The sequence below is a fragment of the Fringilla coelebs genome (assembly GCF_963513975.1).
Source record: "Fringilla coelebs genome assembly, chromosome: 15".
Lineage (NCBI taxonomy): Eukaryota > Metazoa > Chordata > Aves > Passeriformes > Fringillidae > Fringilla > Fringilla coelebs.
In genome coordinates, this window is record NC_140041.1 from 11,409,088 (window position 1) to 11,431,516 (window position 22,429).

Genomic DNA, 22,429 nt, shown 5'->3' on the forward strand with positions numbered 1-22,429 from the left:
AACTCTTCACTAAACCCACAGGCAGTGCTGCCAGTCCCAGGAGAACCAGAGCCATGGTGATGGGACAGCCCTCACTTCTTGTCACCAAAACAAAACTGGGAATTTATTAGCCCAGGAATAGTTGCCAAATTTATTTTCCCTAAAATAAGCCCTTTCAACCCAGTGAGGCTCTATAGGAAGAGAACAGCATGAAGAAATGCCTCTGCTAGTGCAATGACAGACAAGGAAATGTGGCTGCAAACAGCCTGAACCTCTCTTCTTCCTCCTCCTCCTTTGGGGGAAGAAAGGTAGAAAACCAGAAGCACCTAATACCCATAATTTATTTTTTAAAGCAACCCTCAGCAACTTGGAGGGCACAAATAAAACATAAATTCTCACTCCAAAACCAGCGGGAGAACAACAGATTTGGATGTGGTGGCACAGCCAAAGGCACGTCTGAACATTTGAAAGGAGGAGTTGACACATTTTCAACTATTACCCCTTCAAACAACTATTTCCCCATAAATTTTCTGGTTGCATTGGTAGGAATGCTCATTATTCTACCCAAGACTTCAAAGAAAGAAGCAAGCAAGCTATGGTTTTCCCTCTAGCCCCTCTTGTGAGGCAACCAAACCCATATTAAATGCTGGAAACACAATAGATAAGAAAAGCAAGACAGAGCTTTAGAACCAATAAACCCTGTAACATGTTAAATATTAGTACAGCACTCTTTCTGTTAAATAGAGGCAGACTAAAGAACTCTTTAAAGGGAAAACTCCTTTTTACTGAATATTTTCTGAGTTTAAAATTAGTCAAAATCCCTTGGGGCAGCAAGTTAAACATTTTAAAATTCCCCCCACAATTTGTCTACAATCACAAAAAAAAAAATCCAGCAGCATCTGGTACTGATTTTGTTTCCAGACACACCTCTACCAAAAAATGCTGTGCTTTTGCAAGGACGCTGAAAGGCAGGAGAAGGGGAAGACTTAACTTTGTTGATCCAACAGTAAAATCCATGATACTTACTGCAGGTCCTGGAAAACAAAAGAAAAACAAAGAAAAAAAAAAGTCAATTCCAAAGAAAAGGTATAATCTGACAAAGCAACACAAAGCAGGAACCAACACCAGAATGATTTAGGACTCTTCAGTCCAAATCCCACATGATGACTTTGCAGATGCACTCAGCACCATCCCCACCCTCACTCAGCCCCATCTCACCCGTGCTGCTGGCACAGCAGTACTGACAGGGGTGCAAAACCACTTTTTTCCCATCTTTTTCACAGTATGATTCTGTTTTCTCTCCCTCCCCAAGACCCTGGGCACATCACAGGGCAGGATCCATGTGCAGGGCATCAGGGCCTTGGGCACCACATGTGGCCAGCAGAAAGGAGACAGATGTGGCCAGAAAAATGTGCAAATTTTTATTAATAAAATCTATATTTTCACCATGGACTTTATTTATCCTTTGGATAAATGTAGGAGGAGCAGGATACAAGCTCACAAAAGCCAGAGGAGCAGCCTGGTAGGGACCTGACAAGGGCAGTGCTGCTGCTGCCACAGACCCCAAATGTTTCTGTTGGATGTGCCCACCTCTCCCTGACCTCCAAACGTGTCACACAGCCCCAGAGCCCTGTGCCACCCCCATGTGCCCCTGCTCCTGTTCCCTGGGCTGCTGCTCAGTGCCTCAGCTCCAGGGAAATTCCCATCACACCTAGGTCAGGCTTTGGGGGCCAGGGGCACAGTCTGAGCCTGGCTCTGACAGCAGTAGGAAAAGAACATTCCCCAGAATCCCCCAGCAGGGCAGGGTGTTCAGCACAGCCACAGCAATTTCTGCAGTTTTCTCACTGCTTGCCGAGCTGGTGCTGCACTGAGGTGAGCACTGTGCCCCAATCCATGTTGCACTCCTGTTCATGAGGCAGCCTATAGCTCTGTTTGGGATTTCTTCATGCTCTGGTTCTTGCCTGATCAAAACCAGAAACTGGAAGCACAATTAGAAAAGAAAAAAAAGTGGGAAAGCTTAAAATGGAGGCAAAAAAAAATTTTAAAAAGCTTTGTTCGTCTATGTTATTCAACATTATTCAAGAAGCATATTTCAAGTCAATGCCTTTTCAAGGATTTTAAAATTAATTTTAAAATTAAAAACATGGCTGAGTTGAATTAAATAAAAACCAAACAAGCCTAAGAATGAGGGGTGGCAACAAATAATGGCTGGCAGTGCACCAAGAACCATCCCACTGACCTGTGTCTGTCACCTGAAGGGGGTCAGTGCCACACAGCCATGCCTGGGGCAGGGACAGCCTCCGGGCCAGGAGCACAGGGGCTTAACTTGCTCTCCTTGGTTTAATTTCTTCTGAATACAGAAGCCAGTGGCTCTATGCCAATTTATTAACTGAGAATCATAAACCTGATTTATTAACTCACTTACACCAGGCTACCCACAAGAGCCCTTTTGTGGAAAAGTCAAGACTTAAGTCTCAAAGAAGTGGGCAGGAAATTATTTTAATATGGGATTTCAATCATGTACCAATTATAATCTCTTTGGAATTTGTTGCCTACTTTCTTTTTCTCAGCTACTGTTTTTTTCTCCCCAACATGTGCAGGCAAGTGCTCTTTTAAAGTGCTTCCTCCTCCCAAATTCAGGAATCAGTCAAATGGGAGGTGTGTTAATGCACCTCTGGATGTTCTCCAGCCCCATCAGTGGAGTTACACCAATCTTTCACTGTGCTGTTGGCCAATTGAGGTTAAATAAATCTTCATTAGGGCATAAAGTTAAACCTATTGAACTGATGTCTCCTCCTAAGAACAACAGAACTTTCTGGTTTGCTGAATGTGTTTTTCAACAGCCCAGTCGCCAGACACTTGTTCCCTATGAAAAAAAGTCAAATATTTTTGCAATTCAATAATAAATAAAGAAACTGATCCTGTACCCAGGGGCTTCCCCTCATCCAGCCATCTCATTTTTGTGGGCACATTGCACAAGATTTATGCTCTTTTCAAAGAAATTTGCCAGAATTTGCTGCTAATAATTTTGACTGGCAATAATCAGTTTGAGAGGCTGCAAGGAAGAATGAAACAACTTGGAAATTCTTCTTACAACAAATAAAAGTTGGAAACAGCCTTTGTGTACTGAAAACTATGTGACAGATTAACTTGGGGGCTGATTTCAGAAGGAAGAGGTGAAATACAAAAATAACCTGCAAATGCAGAGATTTTGGTCTATGATTGGTTTACCTGGACAGAGAGGATGCTGCTGTAACCAGGAGTGAACACCATGTGCTCAAGCATGCAAGGGCATGGAGATATTTGGAAACACAAAAAGATTCTTTAAGAACATGCACAGCTGTGCTAGCAGGAGGTGAAAATCAAAACTCATTAAAAATTAATGACCCAGATTTCCTGATTGACCAACATGAATGCTGTTTTGTATATGCAAAGCCCGAGTGGGTCACAGCAGCATCATCCCCAGCAGTACACAAACATATGGGAAATGACAGGTCACAGTCATTTATTTCCAAGTATTTTTTCAGCTTGGAAATTTTGGGATAAGATGATATTTCTGTTAAATCTGCAAGTCATTTATCATGCAAGCTCTCCTGCCATGAGAGGAAAGAGCCAGGCAGGGGAAACAAAACCAGCCAGGCCTTTCCAACAGCTCAGGAAGAGTCAGAGGGGATTTTGCTGCAGCACAAAAGGGCAAATAGCCCATCCCTAAGGTAGCAAACATGCACCTATGGCCACCTGAAGATGTAAAAAAAAATATATAGTAAAAAAAATCTATATTAATACATGGCTATGTGTATTTAACACAAGCACTATGTATATACATACACATGGAGCTTTTAATTTGGGATGCTGTAAGGGGAGTAACAGAGCCATGGGTAACAACAGGTGACAACTGCTACAGCCATAAGAAGCCACAGAATCTGGGAAAAACTTTATTTGTCACTGTGTGCTGACCTCTAACTCCTATCTTTGCCTCAGTGCTGGGGCACACAGGGAATATGCTCTCCTAGCAGAAGCTCATTACTGAACGCCAGATTAGATTTTTCCTGAAATTCAGCAGAATAATTCATTGGGTATGAGATTGTCACAGGCAGTTTATAATGAGAAATAGGGGGAGCAATAGAAATCCCCAAATAAATATGGTTCTCTGTGTGATTTACCCACATGCAGCCCCATGTGTACTTACTGAATAATAGCAACTGTATATTTACAATTTTCCATTCAAGGCTAATGGGTTTGAAAGCATAAACCTTGATATGTATAATATGGGATTTTAAGTATATATACCACTGGGAGAGAAATAAACCTTCCCTGCATAGAAATCACATTGGTTTTTTCCTTTTAAAAAATCTTTTGATTCCTTTTTGTTCCAAATCAGGATATTTGCACAAACAGAATAGCTGTAAGAAAAAAGCCCTCCCAAAGTAACAAAAAGCCCTTTGAATTAAATCTTTGTTAGAAGTTCAAATTGAGGCAATACCTGCAGTGTAACGTAAAGAAAAAGAAAAAATTGTGGGTGGTGGGCAGCAGACTTCTATCCCACAGCAAAATTTCAACACATTTCCCCAAAAACTGCTTTTGAGATGAAAACATTTTGTAAACAAAACTTTTTCTGCCAGAAACAGAAATAATGCCAAGTCCAATGAAATAACAATTCATTAAAAAAATGCCCTCTCTGGCCCACCTGTAGAGGGAATTTTGTGCCAAACCAGCCAGTGTTTATCCCCCTGGGCTGTAGCTGTGCACAGCCAATGCAGACAGCTGCACCCCAGCCATCAGCTTTGGGTGTTTGCGTCCTGGGGCAGCTCTTGCTTCATGTCAGGAGAGCAGAGCCTTACTCAGAGACTTGCCAAGCTGAACGTTTCATGTGGATTGTCTCTTGGTTTATTTTGAGAGATTCTGAGTTTTTGGATCAATCATCAAGCCAGGGGAAGAAAGCAGAATGATAATCCAAGAGACAGGAACATCATCTCCCACCATCTAGTCGTGCAAAGCCTTTGAACCAATACTCCAACTAAGCTCCCAAATCCTGGATCCTGTTCATCCATCCTTCAGGAACACCCCAGCATGGCTCAGTCTTTAAAACAATAAACACAAAGCCCTGTGAGGGCTGTGTGTCCCTACCCCATCCTGCTCACACAGCACCAGCTGGCAGCAAGAGGGGAAGCAAAACCTCCCAGGTCCCTGGCAAAAATCCGTGTGATTTCACAAACGCTCGCTCCAGCAGTTGAACTGTGTCCTCACTGGGACATATCACATTGGAAAAATAAGCTAACATGACATTAAACCTGATTTTGCCTTTGGCAAGGAAAAGGAACTGCATCTGAGATGAGCAGGCTGGCTGTCAGGGCCAATCACGACAGCAAGTGCTGCAAAGCCTTCCTTCCAACCCCACAGAGAGAAGGCTGAAAATCCCACATAAAATTGTATTAAAATGTGTTTTTCTTTCTCTAGGCTTCTTCCATGGGTGGGTGCACATGACTCTTCAAGGCTGTGCTTGCTTTCCACTGGAAAAGAAACTGCTGATGATCATGTGCAGGGATAAGGGTGCTGGGACCCTTGTGTCTGTCCTGGCAGAGTGGGATGGAGCTCAGGACTTGCTGGACCAGACCAAACAGCCAAAGTGACATCCCCCAGGGAAGCTGCTGGGGTGAATTTTCTGGCCTTGTGGTAGCAACAGTGGGATAAATTGGTTTTAAAAAGCAGCCTCTTTTGCAGTGGCTGTGCCCAGCCCCAGGACTGCTCCTCTGCTGCAGCAGTGCTTCCCACAGGGCCAGATGATGGAGAGAGTAAATAAAATGGGTTGGATGGGGCCATTTGACTCAATTACTCCCTGGTTTGTTCAGCTGGGCTGATGGGGGCAGAAGCACTCCCCAGGTACTTGATCTTTGTGTCTGAGCTCAGGGAAGGGGTGACAGGAGGACCTTAGTGCCACCACAGGGAGCTGGAACTGCCACCAGAGATGTGAAGCCCAAAGGGAAGCTGGGGTTTAGTGCAGCCCCCTCTGCCCTCCAGGGCTCCCCAGGGGGAAACTTGTTGCCTTTGTGCTTCTCTACAGCAAAATAAACCAGCAGCCCAGAGGCAAGGCCCCAGCAGGACCCACTGCCTGCCCTGGGTAGGTTCTGGGGGCAGTGGGGGTTCACCCCATTGGTTTAACAAGTGGTTTTGAAACATGTGCAGCCAGGCTTGTCCCACGTCCAAATGGTCTAAATAGGTAATTTTTTTTGCCAAAAATGGTTTAAAAATTAATATTTTATGGTATGGTACATATCTGTGGAAGAGAGCTGTTGTCCCAATGGGTTTTCATGATGATGAATTCTTAGTTTAGAGAAACAGAGCTGGAGGATTAATTTATTTCATCTGAATCCATCATGGCAGAAGAAAAAAGCAAAATTCAGTCTTGGTTTAGATCAAGAAGAGGGTGTGATTAAAAGGGACAGGAGTATCTCTTAACAGTTTCTCTGCTTGTTTCGTAGAGATATACATTGAAAGTTTCAATATAATCTGAAAAGCTTTTTCAACATGACTATTTCAACAAAGGCCAAAGAAAAACACTTCCCTTGGCAGGGCTGAGTCTTCTGGCTCCTCAACAGCCTTTGTCTGGAGGCTGTGAAGCCCTAACCAGGCAAGGTCCCTGGGGATGGACACCAGCATGCTACACAAACAAAGTTTTATTCACATTTATCAGCTGCAGTGAAGGAACAAGGGCCCAGTTTATGTGTGGTCAGGTTCTCAAACAGATATAGAAATATATATTCAAGTTATCTGGAGAAACAAACATCAGTCAGCTCAGCCAAAAGCAGCACACAGCAGGATGCCTGCTCCCTGTGTATCTGCAGTGGGGCAGTGCAGGCTCTGCACTGCATTCCTGGGATTGCACTGGGCTGCCCCTTGGAGCCCCACTCTGTGCCTGTGTGCAGTGGGTGGCAGCTGCACTCTTCTCCATTTTCCTCCACAATTACAGAAATTTTAAAAAGCTGTTACTAAGGTTTGGAATTTTTTATCATCAATAATGAATTTCTTCTTTTCTCATTTTTATTTTCTTTTACAATGTTTGTTTTCTTGCTGGCTCTGCATTGATTCCCTGGCAGCTTTCTGCTTCATCAGAAGGATGCTCAAGTGCGTTTGCAGATGTGTCACAACACGAGGGAAATTGCCGCTTTGCAAAAGTTTTGCATGAAGCAGGGAGAAGAGATGTGGGGGCATGTGTGAGCCCAGTGCTACCTCCCAGATTTTTGTCAGGACCAGAGACACATCTTGCACTGTTTTACATAAATGCCTGCATATAAAATCAGACCCACTGGCTGACCTCTCCAGCTGCCCTTGCTAGAATGCTGTATTCCACTGTGCTCCTTAAAGCCCTCAGGTGATGTTTTAAAAAAACCCAAGAAAATAATCAAAGCTGTCTGGTGGCTGCTCCTACAGCCTGGCTGCTGGGAAAATGAAACAAATTAACAAAGCTGGCTGGGATCCAGCACCACCCCATCAGCACCTATCCCTTGGCCAGGAGTAAATCCCTGATGCTTCATGAACAAAAAACCCCTAATGCACTCAGGAATACCAGCAGTGGAAGAGAAGGGAAATGCCTGCCTGCCTTTTTTGTCCCTCAGTTCAGGTGCTGCTGCTGGTGTACAGCACATATCCACTCGATTTCCTTGCCTCAGAGTCTAAAAAAGTGTTTAAAATATTGGTGATCAGAAAGTTATGATGCCCTTTTTGAAATCCCAGTTGTGAATTTTCAATAGCAAGAGGTAGCAGAGGACAGAATTCAGCTTCCTCACTAAATTAAAATCCACTGGCTCCCGTTCATTCTATCCGTGTTCAAGAACCTAAGAGCTGGGATATGTAATTTTATGTGCTGCTTTCTGGCACAGTGAGGCAATCCCAAAAACTGCCTGGCTCTCTGGGCACATCCCAGTCTATTTTCCTGAGAAAGAGCAACACCAGCTGCATCTCTCCCTTCTCCAGCAGCACTCAGACCCAAGAGCAGAATGCAAACAGCACCTCTCCCCAGCTGAAACAGGGGCAGTCCTTTCCCATTTCAGAGACAAAGCCCCAAACCTCACCAGATACACTGAAGTGCCAGAGACACAGAATTACAGCCAGCTCAAATGAACCCCCAGCAAGGCTGCCCTGTGGTTTCAGCCAGGCTGAGGGCACACTGATGCTCAGGGGATGTGTCCAGGGCTGGTGGCTGAGGTTTGGTTATCCCTGACTCCCAAATGCAGACCCCACCACCCCATGGCTGGCAGACAGCACAGGGACATGGCCACAGGCAGAGAACGAGCCAGAGCACACCTCCCATCCAGCATGGCTGGGGAATTCCCTGTTTCCCTGCTCCATTCCCTGTTTCCATGCTCCATTCCCTGTTTCCATGCTCCATTCCCTATTCCCATGCTCCTTCACTGTTCCTCTTCAGTGTTGGGTGGGGCAGTGATGAGGCTGAATGGTACAAAGAGAAATGGAAGCGTGGATAAAACAGCTGTGGGTGTTTTGAGTGGAACTGGTTTTTTGTTTTGATTGGTTGGTTGGTTGGTTTCTTTTTTTTATGTTTTTTAAATTCGTTTTTGGATTTAGGGGTTTGGGAGCTGGTTTTAGTTTGTTTTTAAAAAGTTTTTAATAAAACCCTTTATGCCCAGCGCACAGGGGTGAGGGAAGCCCCTGTTCCACAGCCTGTTAGATGGAGGTGGCAGGTGCATTACCCAAAGGCTCCCACCCCCATGACAGCCCCATGATAGCCCCATGACAGCCCCTGGCAGGTGATGCTTACCGGGTTCTCCGCGCCGGCCGGGCTTCCCTCGCCTCCCCGGGGGCCCTGTGGGAGGCAGGCAGAGAGCACAGGGTTAGTGATGACCCATGGACAGCCAGCTCAGCAGAGCATCTACCATGTCCTCCCCTTTGGACCCATCTCGTGTCTTCCCTCCTTTCACAAATACCAACATAATTAGTAGGCAGCACAATTTAAATACCACTTTTTTTTTCCCCCACAACTTAATTCCAGTGAAAAAAACCAAGGCAAGCTGGGAAGCAGGTACTGAAGTTATCAGTATTGTAGATAGTAGAGAAGCCCAGATCTAACATGATCCAAAATTCTGGGAAAAATCTTTTTCTGACCAAGCAGCATTGCTGTGCAGTCCTTGCGTGCTGCAAATGGCTGTTACAGACTTGCAAATCACAATATTTAAAGTATTAAAGCAATGAACATGAACCTCTTGATACTAATCGTTATCTGAGTCAGAGCTGGTTCTGTGCAACTGCTGACACAGCCTAGATCTGGTCATGCACTTTTAATTTCAGGTATAAATCTTGCTTGTATTCTTACCCTACTGGGCAGCAATGGCTAAGGGATCAATAAAGTGTCATAAGTGACAAAATACACTTAATTAAGGGAAAAAAGCACTCAAACAATAAACCCTGATACAGAATACTGCTCCAGCACACCCAGAGCATCCATGTCCCTGGCAAAGCCATAACACCACATCCTTCATGCCATTGTGTTGCAGCCTCTCTGCTGCAGCCAGCATTCCTTGCCTGGCACCTGGAAGCATCCGTTCTCCCACGCCATGTGCATTACCAGGCTGGAAGAAAAAGCTCCTTTCTGCAGCCTCCTGCAGCAGGCCAGCCAGCTCTGGTAGAGTATTTACTGAGTGACAGCAACATTAACAAAAGGCAAGAACTCACTTTTTTATCTGTGAAACAACACTGCTCCCTCTCCTTTCTGCTGGAAAAGGATGATAAACAAAGATCATTAAATATTTCTGCACTCCTATCAGAATTTCTCCTGTTGCATAAACATTTCTGTGCTCAGATGTGCAACTGCATGTACAGAATTTCAGCCACAGCCTGGAGTTCTCCTCTTTGAAGTTTGGATACACTGTCCAGCAGTCCCTTTCCCCAGCCCACCACAGAGCTCCAGAGGACCCCCTACCCTCACAGGGGCTCCAGTGGGAGCCCAAATCCCACCTGGTCCCTTGCTATGGGATTGGCAACCTGCAGACAGAAGCCCTGGGTAGTCACAAATGACTGGTAGAAATGTCTACCACTACTCCTTAAGTAACTTGCTCACAAGTTTCTACAGGGGAGACAAAAAAATCCCCCAACGTATTTGCAGCCTCCTTGAAAGCACATTACAGCCAGGGGAGAGGTTTACTTCTTCCATCCCCACATCCAGCTGCTTTGGAGAGGAACCACAGCTCTGATGAAGCACCTTTTTCAACCTTGGAGACCAGTGGTGACTGAGCAATTAAAGCCCCTTTACCTGCACCACCCTCTGGGCTAATTCTGGGGGTCTGACCTGCAGGCAGAGCCTGAGCCTCAGCAGCTTCCAGCCTCCCTTGGAGTGCAGGGGGTGCTTTAAACACCAGCCTTGCTTAATCCTTCCCTGCCTTGCCAAGGATTCCTCCTGGTTCTGTTTAATCTAAGCTCAGTAACCATTCTGCTTTCCCTCCTGCTGGCAGAAAGCACAGGCTGCTCCCCAGGGAGGAGGAAATGTCCTAATGGAGGTGTAGGAGAGGGAGGCCAAATATCTAAACAAGTGAGTAATGGCCTGGTATTGATGCTTTTAGGCAGCTTAAAAGAGAGTTGATATCAAAGGGTGGATGCACAGAGCTCCCACATAAAGCTTGGGTTGGAGCCATTCAACTGGGAATGTGAGAAACCTTCAAGGAACCAAAGATTCTGTATAAAAAGGGACCTTAATACTAGGTTGGGTTTTTTTTCAAGTTTAAGGAATTTCTTAATACTTCACACACGGGAAAAATTGACTCTGGCCTACACCAACACAGGCTGTCCAGAGAGAGGGTGGATACCCCATCCCTGGAAACATTCAAAGTCAGGCTGGATGGAGCTTTGACTGGCCTGACCTAGCTGAAGATGTCCCTGCTCATTGCAAGGGGATTGGACCAGGTGACTTTTAAAGGTCCCTTCCAACCCAAACCATTTTGTGATCTTGTAATTCTTTCCCTACAGTCTTCCAGGAAATCTGTAAAGTGGGTGCAGCACATGGAATTACAAATATATTTTAGAGTTATTGCTTGTGGTAAGTGAGATAAACCAAAACTGGAAGAGGAAAAAATTTAAAAAAAAAATTCTCATCTGTTTTACTTGCTGTTTTTATCTGAAAGCAATTTGATTTAAAAAAAAATAGCATTTTGGAAACCACATTTAGAATCCTGCTGCTATGCAGTAGCTGGATTAGGAAATGCTTCTGAGGAAAAAAAAAAAATTGGTGGGAATTAAAAGGAAAAATATCAAACCCAGCACTTACTTTGGGCAAAAGTTGCAAGTGTCAATTCTGTGGTGCAGATGGGGGTGAGCAGGACAGAAACCTCCCAGCTCCCACAGGAAAGGGCAGCACAGAGGAGCAGCCCAGGAGTCACTAATGCCATCTGCAACCCCAAACTCTGCAGATGTGATAATATCTATGCTCAGAACAATTGGAAATTATTACTGTAGCAATTTCCAGCTTATTCTGGGCTCTCAGCTTTAGATACTGCAAATGAACCAGGCATAAAGTGAATCCATGGTACACCTCCTGTTTTCAACCCCTTTAAGAAACTACAAAAGAAATTAAGGAGGCCTGGAAATTTGCTAGAAGATGAATGTTCCCTGTAAACTGTTACCTAATGGCTCCATCTCCCAAGACCTCGCAGTCTGATGTTTGTTCAATAGAATTAAGATTCACGCTGCACTAAAGTAAATTGGGCAATGGCTGAGCCTTTTCTTCTAATTGTGCCAGCCCCACTGTATCAGTTCTGGAGTCCTTTATTTACATTGTTATGAAAGAGAGTTTTGGAGTGGAGAATGAATACAAAGCATAACAGTCTATTTTTAAACAACTTGTCACGTTCAAGCTAAACAGCCTTAATCCAGGGCATAATATGCAATTTCTGACAATACCATAAGCTTCCCAGTAAGATGATAGATTTAGTAACCCAAAGACAAAGAAAGAGAATTAAATATATTGCTATTTGAAAATATTATGAGGAAGAGATGATGGATGTATCTAAAGAATAGCTCTTCAGAAACAAGGTAAAAAGTTCATAGCAAACACTCACAATTGCTGGGTAGCAGCCACTTATGTCATCTACTGTGAGCAAGTAAATGAAATATTAAAAATCAACATCACTTTATTATTCACATATTCTTACAAACCCATGTACTTGTCCACAGTACAGTAAATAACCTTTGTTTGAACTAATTTACCCATTGCAAATTGGGCTGCTCAATGAACACCATAATCCATCAGCACCAAGGAGAACAGGCACTATGCATGTTTAACATCTTTTTATCCCCTGTAATTAAACCAAATCTAGTCCTTGACCCACATTTCCATGGCTGGGAGGCTGTATTGCTGCCTCCCAGCCCTTCAGCTGGGTGGATAAATTTCTGCCTGGGCAAATTACTGTTGGGCACAAGGTAAAATCAATGTTTGTCAAGGACAAAGTGAGTTTAAAGGGTTAGCAAGAAAGGAAATCCAGCAAAGCCTTGCTGAACACCAATGCTCTGTTAAATGTTCTGCCAGTGAAGCACATTTTAGCCAACAACTTGTGGCACCAGCCTGTGCCCTTCCCTTCCATTTCTCCTACACATCACCCTTTTCCACTGAGAACACTTACACAGAGGTGTTCCACAAACCTGGCTCCATCTCTTCCTTCAAGCCATGTGCTGCTGAGGCTCTCAGGGATTTTTATTTTGTTATGTTGATCCAAAGAAGTAGTTGAGAACAGCATTCAAGTAAAAACTTTGGCCAAGTGAAACGAGGACCTATCTTAGTGGATCTGTAAACCAGAGGCTTTTTTCCCTTGCAAGCACAACACAGTGAGCTGATCATGTTGTGAAATCTCAATCATAAATATTAGGTTATTTTAGGGCCTTATTTTCTAGAGGACCTCATATCTAACACATTGTGCTCTAACATGGGATTAAGTATTACACCAATTTTACACCACTCATGTGGTTGCACTTAAATGCTTTTTTTTTTTTTTTATTTTATGAGCTTCAAATGGTTTAACTTGTTTCCCCTTCTTCCCTTTTGGCATTTTTCAAGTTGTTTTCAATATATCAGCATTTTTTTGACTTAAAAATGAATCAACCAGAAGAATGGCTTGAACAAATTGGTTGGTTCAGCCACTCTCAAGAATAGATTTTTTTTTTTTCTTCATATGGCTTCACTTAGAAGGAAGGAGAACTTTGCAGCAGAGCACCGTGGGGTCTGGTACTGAGCACGAGGAAGGCACAGCCCCAGCCTAGCTGGCTGTTCCTGCACAAAGGCCAATTTACTTTCTTGTTCCCTGAGGAAAAAGTTTATGGTTCATGGGCAGGAGTCAGATGCTGTGATGCTTGCTCAGCTGATACTCATCAGGTACTCAAGTCAGGCTGTGGCTCTGAGACTGCAGATCAGAGATTAAACAGTTTTGGGTCACAACACTTTGCATGAACCTTCCTGGCTTTGGATTCCAACAGACCCAAAGACTCAAAGCAAATACCAGGTGCAGATTGGAAACACGCAGCACCTACGTTCTGCAGAAGTTTTCCAAATAAAAGCAAAAAAAAGTAATATCTAGATTCATTTCAAATTTGGCCCATGTGCCCCCAAAGCTCTCTGAAATCCTGGGCTACATTATGTGTTAGCAAAAACCACACAGAAAGCAACCTCTAGTAGTTAGCTGGGGAGAGCTCCTTGCACTTCCATACCTGACCCAGTTGCTTTCAAGACACAAAAGAAACGAGAAATGGTTTTCATTCTTAGACCTTCAAAAGCATCTTCCTCATGATGCACTGGGGAGCTGTGCTCAGCCTCAGGGAACAAAGCATCCGCCCCAGGAACCAAACTGGAATATTGCTGCTGCTATTGGGATAATGCAGGGCAGTATTCAAAATCTGTTTTGACCAAAGCACCTCAGGACCTCAGCACCAAAGGTTCACAGCCTCAAACTCTTCTTTACCTACAGCTAAGCTAAAATGAGGGTACCCCCAAAATAAGGGATCTCCAGGAGGGGATAGGATGCAGATTTAAATTGTTCCAACAAGATGCAGCAGAGCAAATCCAAGTCCCAAATCTAACATTCAGCAACACTGATAAAGCCTGCACACAAGGTGTGGTAGCTTGAGATGACACAGTGTTTCAAGACCAGGGAGAAATTTTGGGTGTTTAAGTGTCTTTCCCTGGGTGGATGCTTGTTGCAAAATAAATAAAAATAAAATTCAAGCTCATTCAAAGTATGGAATTATACATGCACACCCACTGAAACCAAAGCTCTGATTTTTCTCCATTTAAAACAACCAAGATGGTGCCACTCACTCCATACTCTGGATTTCCCACCCTCCACCCTTAAATAATTTTTTCTTTTTTTCCCACACCCAGAGACAGTTTCTTCAAACAGTCAAGTGCATACAGCTCTTTTGTTTAGTCATCAGGGCACGAAGATAAACTGGATTTGAGATATAAATTAAGAAGTGACTGGAATAAAGCCACAATTGCACTTACATCAAACATGGGATTTTTCTTCTCTTGTTATGGCTAGTCTTGCTCAGGCCATTCCCAGATAATACACTGGCACAGCTGCAGTGCAGGGCAGGAGCAGATGTTTTAAGCATATCCCCCTCTATTTTTAAAACAAGAGGATGCATATTTTGGCAGCTGTGGGAGCTGCTATATGCAAGGTAAAAAAGTTTTCATGGCAGATTTCAGTTTTCCACATCTGCACCGAGACAGCTGCTTCAGTCCAAGTCCTGGACAGAGATGGGAACTTTGAACATCTTTCAGAAAGTGTCTATGCACAAACACGCACACATATTTGGTTTCATGTTTCTTTATGAGAACAGTGACCAGCTCTGTTCATCGTCCCCATATGCTCCTGCACACTTAAAACACTTAGAAAGATTTAAAAAAACATTCAGGTCACAATCTCTTCAGAGACTTACTGGTTAGGCAAGTCAGACATAGCTGTATCAACGTGGATCTGGAAAATGAACACAGACTCATTTTTGTTCTATGGATACAAGCTAGAAATCCATGTAGAGAAAAGAGCTGGGCAACAGAAATTAATCCAAACTCACACTGCATTTGATTGAATTCATGATCTTTATATCATCTCCAGTACTAGATAACAAAGCAGCACAGCCCAGAACAAGAGATCAGCAAACAGACACCTTTGAGGCCTTTTTCTTGCTCCAATAATTTCTAACACAAACTCACCTCTGGGAAAAATCTAGAAGTGACCAGCAACAGATTTATTCAGCAGATGAAGATGATGCTTGCTCTACTCAAATCACTAAATCTGCCTGATGAAGCACCAGCCTGTTTACCAACACAAGGAGCAGATGCTCGTCTCAGGAGCACCTCTACAACAAGAGGTAGCTGCGTATTTCTTGCAGGAATAAGACAATTTTCTTTTTTTCCTAAGAACTGCAAGACACTTCTGTAAGGTAAGGAAGATAACAAAGCACTTATTTCTTCCTTCAGCTTTCAGTTGCAATCTCACATTTAAACAAGTTTGACATGCTGGATTACAAAATCTCTTGTGAAACATTCAGATCTGACACAAAGTACTTGGGTTTTGATGAATTGCATCTTCAGAGCACGGAAGTACTCAAAGCTAATGCTCCTTATCTACAATCAGAATTAGCCATTCCTGAGCCAAGATCCCACAGAGAAAAAAAAAAATAAAATACTCTGATTTTCAATATGTGAAAAATGAGAAACCAGCAAATCAAGGCTTTGAGAGCAGATAAATAACACAGTTATCTAGGGAAGATCCCAGGAACTATAGAGAAGTGTATATATTGGAGACTTTAAGCAAAAAATCACATCCTTTGCATTTAAATGTTATTCCCACACTTGCAGACACAGTCTGTGGATAATGCCCCTTCTGGCAGGATTTTCCACCCTCATTGTTTCCCAGTTTCCTGTGAAGGGGAGCCCAAGCTGCCATGTGCAAACCATAAAGCATCCAAGGGATGGGGCCAAGCACATCCTAAGAACACTCCCACAACCATCACACTAATATCACCAAGAGAGTTTGCTTCTATGTTACAAATCAAATTCAACATAAAAATCAAAGTTTTCCTGTTTCCAGACTCATCCAACACTGCACTTACAAGTGACTATTTCAGCATCTCAAAAAAACCTGTTAAGTTCTTCCTCCTGTGGTCTTCAAAAGAAACATTTTTCTGCTGTGTAACCCTCTTTCCACCCCAAATCTCCTGCATGCAGAAGGCATTTCCTACACCTTTGTAAGATCTTTCTTGTTTTCTGCACCTAATTCCACAAACATCATCATCTCTATAAAGAGAGAAGATCAGGAATAGCCTGTCAAACAAACATGAAGTCAGCTTCTGGAGCTGTTTCTACTCCCATTATCTGCATTAACCCTTGACCAAGGCTACATGATGCCATATGCTTCAAAAGACAGGGAAAAAGCACATCCTAGTGAAACAGAACCAAGCAAAATGCAAACAGCCAAATCCCTTCCATGTGCATGAAGCCTTGTAAAACAGAAGTAAAAGCTGTACAAAGCAAAACTAAAAAAAAAAAACCCACATCATTTTATCCCAATGACAGCAGTGTCACACAAATAAGCAGCTGTAAGTTACAGACACTAACAAGGTTGTCTGTTCCAAAATAATTTTACCCAATAGAAAACATCCAATGAAACTCCCACACTGTCTTCAACGGAGTTAAGTGGTGGAAGTTAGACATGGGTGATCCTCCTCCCAGACACTCAAAATTAAATTGATGTGTGAATTCATTCTGCCCTCAATTATCCAACAAGCAGTTAATCTAAGAACCAGACTCATTTAGGTCGGAAAAGACATCTAGGATCATTAAATCCAACCATTAATCCAGCACTGCTAAGTCCCTAAATGCCACAGAAAGAGAGCAGACCATCTGCAAGCAGACTCACCAACCCAAGGAAAAAGAAAAAAAAAAGACTTCTCTCTTAAGTAGAAAAAAATTCAATAACAGCAAGAACTTGTACACATAACACATACATGCCTCAAGTGTCCTCATGCTTAGTTTCTATTAAATAAGCAATTTTTAGAGCAAACAAGTAAATCTCAGCTTTGCCATAAGAAGAATAAGGCTGGGGTCACCCTGTGATTTCTCTGGGTACAGCCAAGGGTGTCAGCATCATGGGAGAGGACATGACATTTCTTGGCCTCTGCATTTTTCTTCTCCCTTCTGCTAATATGTTTGCAATAAATCAGAGAGGAACTTAAGCCCTAGCTGTACATTTAGGGCACAACTCAAATTCTTTGGAAATTATAACCTTTTGTGAAAGGGCAAGTGCATAACCATATATTTGAGGAATAGTCTCTGCCTAATGCTGTGGGAAATTGTCTTTTTTATAACCAGGAAAGTTCTCTTCTTTGCAGTATTTGCAGGCAGAGGAAGCCTGGAGAGCAGCTGATGAAGAGCATGGCAAAAGCAGAAGAAAAAGACTGAGAATAGAAGATCTGAGGAGTAAAATACTGAAGTAAATCAAAATCCAGAAAGAGCTTTCAAGGGTAATAAAATATCCCTACACATCCTGTCAGACCAGCCTTGCAAGGAGGTACCTTCCTACTTGAGACACCTCCTGGAGGTGAGAAGTCAACTCTTAGTCTTGTGGAAGCTTCTCATATCAGGCCTGAAATTGTAGTGAAAAAAGAAAGGCAAATGAAGTGATTCCAGTCTCAGAGCAGCAGAAACAGTATACTTTGTTCTCACAAATTGGGACCAGGTAGGTTGGCACAAGGTCTTTGGCAAAGAAACAATTTAGCCTCAAATTTGAGACCAGAGCAATAGTATTAGATCACTTACTCAGACTTAAGTTGTGAGCAGCTGTCTGGCTTTTATTTCACACAAAAGCTTATACTGTAAAAAGAATTCCTGGCCCACATTCAGATGCTATATTTGCTCATAAGCAGTGTTTCTCATTTGAGTCCTGATAATGCAATGAAATCAGTGATGAAAAATTTTTACAGAAGAGATGCAGAGAAAAAAAAAATTCTTCAGAAGTACTTGGGTCTTGTTCTTTGATAAAATTAACTTCTTATTTTAACTGAGAATATAATTAAAAGTACAAGTATCTTCTCTCCCTGCTGACCTCGGGCAAACACCAGATTGACTGTGTGTAAACAATTTGCTTTCCCACCCATCTGAGATCCTTCCAACAAAGGAATACATGAACTCTATGAAAATTTCAGTTTCCATTCTATAGGCAGAACCAGCACGTGCTACAGCCATGTTCACTCCCCAGAAAGAATATGGAGTTTCCTGAACAAGTGTGAATGATCAAAACAATATAATCCCTTTTACTGCTGTGTACCTGACCTACATTGCTCAGCTTCCAGCAGAAATAAGCTGAGGCAGTCACAGTTAAAATTGCCAGATGAGGCCTAAATGGCCACACTCATAAGCTCTAATAAATAAAAGTAATTAATGACTAACTGAAGAGCAGCATTTGTATATCCATTTAAAGAATTAGGCTTCCATCCATAATGCTAATCTGTGTCAAGCCTGAATTTAATTAACAAGCAGGAGCATGATAGCTAATACAAAGGATTAGGAAAAAAAAGACAAAAAAACAGAATAAAATCAAAGTGCACTTTCAGTCTGGGCAGAGGCAATAATTGCACAAGCCTCTGGGCATCCCCATGAAATATAAAAGTGCTCCAGAATTTAATCACAGCGTCCATGGGAAGGCAAGACAGCTCCAACCTAAGATACCTGGGCACAGAGACATGGAACCTGCCTTTGGCCATGCCCAGCCCTGCAGGACCAGGCTGCAGAGATCAGCTCAGGGTGAGGGATGCTCACTCCAGGCTGGGAATGTGGATGGGAAAGGACGTGGTTGGCAACGGGGCTGAGTACAGAGCAGCTGCAGGAAAAGAGAACTTAAAAAAGAGGTGTATTAGCATGTACAAAAGCAGAGTTGAGATACCAGAGAGCCTGCTGACACTTCTCTGGCACAGGCCATGCCTCAGAGGTGGGGAACAGGTGCAATTAGTGAAATGGGATGAGCCAACACTCCCAAATTTGCAAAGGCAAACTCTGTTACGGCCCCTTCCTGCCATGCTCCTGGCCTGCTCTGGCCCAGAATTCAGTGGCAATGGCTGTTTCTATTGAAGTGCAAAGAGGGGATGATTTATTGCCCACACATCTGGGAAATGTTTCAGTAACAAGTTCATTGTAGACCAAAGTCTTCTGGGCACACGTGATGCACCACAAGGTGCTTCCAAGCGCACGCCTGGAGCCGATGCCTTTCTGAGACACAGGAACAGTGTGGAGCTCTGCAAGTGCACATGAAACCCCCAGACTACCAAAAGAAACACTGTAATTTGCTTAATCAGCTAATTTGCCTACTCAGTGGATCTTATTTGATGACCAGTCTGGTTTATCTGAGCTCCCCAGTCTGGCAAACAGCTCAAAAAGCCATAATTAAGTGACTGATTTTGCTCAGCTGCTTCTTCCAGATGCTTAGTTCATTACCAATTACCCAAATGCATCTTTCAGAGGTACCTAGGCCATTTTCAGCTCCAGAGTTTCAGTTGTCTGTAAAGCAGTAGGTCTATAAATATTTTTACATTGCAGCCAAACCTATTCTTTCCCATTTTAAAGTAAAAAAAAGCAGGATCAATGGGACAGAAAGGCAGCAGCGTGGGAGGTGTACAGCATTTTTCTTTTTTAATAGTGAAAAGCATCTTGAAGATCAAATGGAAAATTTAAATTATTTCTGACAATCCCAAGGTGCAAATTTTTACCTGTGGATACTTGAATTGTGTCATTTGTGCTTTTTAGAGCTCAGCTAAACAAATGCTGGATCTCTAATTTAACTTACCAAATGACATCCAGGAAAGGTTCAAAGGTTTAGCAGAGATGAGGTATTGCTGCTCTTTAAACACTGAGATGAGATGAAAAGAAAAAGGCAATTATTCTGAGCAAAGCTATCCAATATGTTACTAAGTTTGGATAAGACCATCAGTTTCCACTTGTATTTTAAAGAGTCCAAGTTTGGGAAAAACAGCACAAAACATGGTGAGAGAAGAAAACCAAGCCAGAAAAATATGAAAGGGAAAGACAAGAAGCATCTGACTTTTTTTGCTTTGGGGTTAGGGAAAAGGGCAGTGGTGGGATCATACAGACCCAGGAGAGACAGAAAGACCTTTTGGCACAGTAAGGGACCAAAGAGAATCAGTGACTGAGATTTCACTTCCCAAATATGTCAGTTTGAGACTTGGGTAAAGCATTTTATCATTTTATGAGCACTTTTTTTCCCATAGACCACTATTTTCTCAGTCATGTGCTCTAGGTACTATGCAAAGACTTTTGCCAACCCTCCAAGTTTACCTTGTTCTTGAAAGACAATGAAAAATGGCAGGTTTCTCCTCAAAGTGAAGCAGCAGGCTTGGCCTTCATCTTACATTGATTAATATACGATGCCTATTGCTGGATCTTTCCAAGATTTTAACTGAAATCAGACCTGGATTTTAAATGCAACACACTAAGTCAAATCCTGCTTTCAATTTTGCTTTCTGGATTCCAGGATACATTTTTACACTATTGATATCCTGGATGTAATTTCACCTGAGGATCGAAAAGTATTTCAAGAAGAAACCTTGAGAGTCTTGCATGAATATAGATATATTGCCACTGAATTCTGAAATGGAGTTAAATGAAGCCTTTAAAAGGGCAGTTAGCCATATAGTGAAGTGTAGCAGATGGAAATTAACACTGAAAGCAGGAAAAAAAAAAAGCAAATGCTGGTAGGGGTCACAGGATTACAGTGCTTTCAAAACCACTGCTTCAGATGGTGTTTTTTCTCCTAACAGATGAAAATTTTCTAGGACATCTGGCAGATTCCTCCAAGAATTTTGTTGGTATAATTTGATTATTCTCCAATATTCATAATCAGCCTTTCAGCATTTACAGCATCCATAGATGAATAATGCAGAGCCCATTTGTGTTGCAGGCCTGGACTTTGAAGGAGCTAGGGAGTATTGGGCAATGAAGCTCATTCTGAAGGTGAAACCAAATCCCAACATTTCCACACACTGTGGGCTTCAGAAAACATTCCAAAAATCCCCACCTTAAGAATAGAAATACCTATAGATCCCAAAGGGTTTTATGGAAACTAAATATGGTTCTCTAGAACTAAGGTAAGAATTTCCCATTTCCTCCTCCCAAATTGTTCAACAGTCTCAGAATCCATTCTGGGTTTGGATTCTCCAGATAATTAGAAAGACCACAAAGCCAGAGTAAATTCCCAAAGTATATTTTGCTTTGCAAGCACATGTCCACGTTGTCTTAGTGCTGCTCCCAGTCAGTCCCACCCTCAGCAGCAGCCTGTGGAGCAGTGCTGCCAGGCAGCAAGAGCAGGTAGTTCACACCATGTAGTCCTCAGCCTTTGGAAAAAAATGGCCCTAAATTAATCTGAAGTAGAGCAATGACTTCTACTGAACTGGTGAGAAAGGAATCCTGTCCCCAGCTGGGAACCCCTGGGGAGCCCTGTGTCCCCAGGGAGCATCTCCTGCCACAAAGGAACCTTGTGGGCGTCTCAGGTTGTGCTGCACATCACTGCCAGATACAAATGAGTGATTGCACAGACCCATAACCGTGAATCCCACTGAAACCATGGCTAAAACTTGTCCTAGACCTGGCTTTTTTCTGGGAGGGAGATGTTCCCTCACCCCGAGGCAGAGGTGCAATAACCCAAGTTTCCCGGGTGAAAGCAAGCTCTGAAGAATGACATCTGGTTTCTGCACAGCTTGGCTGTCAAACCTCTCTTGCTGATGTTTCTGTTTCTTATCTTCTCCCTTGTGTTTGGAGCTCAAACAAGCTCCAGCTGAGTGAAGGAAGGGGCTGCAGCAGGGGTCAGCCCCCACAGCCCCTGTGCCCTGGGTCCAGGCAGGAGCTCACCAGGACACCCCCATGGCACTCCAGAGCTGGCACCATCCAACGTGGCACAAGTCTCCCCTGACCCCTGGCTTTGCTTTAGCTCTCTCTTCCTCAAAAGTGACCCATAATCTTCCTCTTGGAGATAAAAAACCCCAACTTATTCTCAGTCACAACTCTGCCACTTCTCTCCTTTTCCCAGCTCTTTCCAAACCCCTCCTGCTGCTGGCAAAGATTATTTCCCATCTTCATTTCTTCTGGCACTGTTGAATTATATGTGTTTACTTTTGCTGCAGTACCATAAAGCAGAGTAAATTTTGCAAACACTCTGCCCGAATCCATATAACAATAAATCAGATCCTCCAAGAAACTACATGTCACTTGTATAAAATAGGAATGTTGAAATGCCCCCCCACCCCCACAATTATCACAGCTGCTTCTCCCCTCCCTCCAGCAGCTCCTCAGCCACCTCTGAAAGCTGTTACTGCTCTGACTGACAGGGGGACATCAGCAACCCAACACAAGCTAAATGATTGACAAGCCCCTTTCCTCTTAAAACTGATTTTC

At 43.1% G+C, this 22,429-nt stretch overlaps 1 protein-coding gene across 1 annotated transcript in view; it reads right to left on the reverse strand.

Annotated features, from left to right (window-relative positions):
- COL23A1 (collagen type XXIII alpha 1 chain) overlaps nucleotides 1–22,429 on the reverse strand; it is a gene marked incomplete at its 5' end in the record, with an annotated part of 174,081 nt that overhangs the window by 41,338 nt on the left and 110,314 nt on the right. Inside the window, 2 exon segments of the mRNA XM_084215806.1 lie at nucleotides 970–1,013; nucleotides 8,753–8,797. Of these exon segments, the coding sequence (XP_084071932.1) occupies nucleotides 970–1,013; nucleotides 8,753–8,797 (89 nt within the window).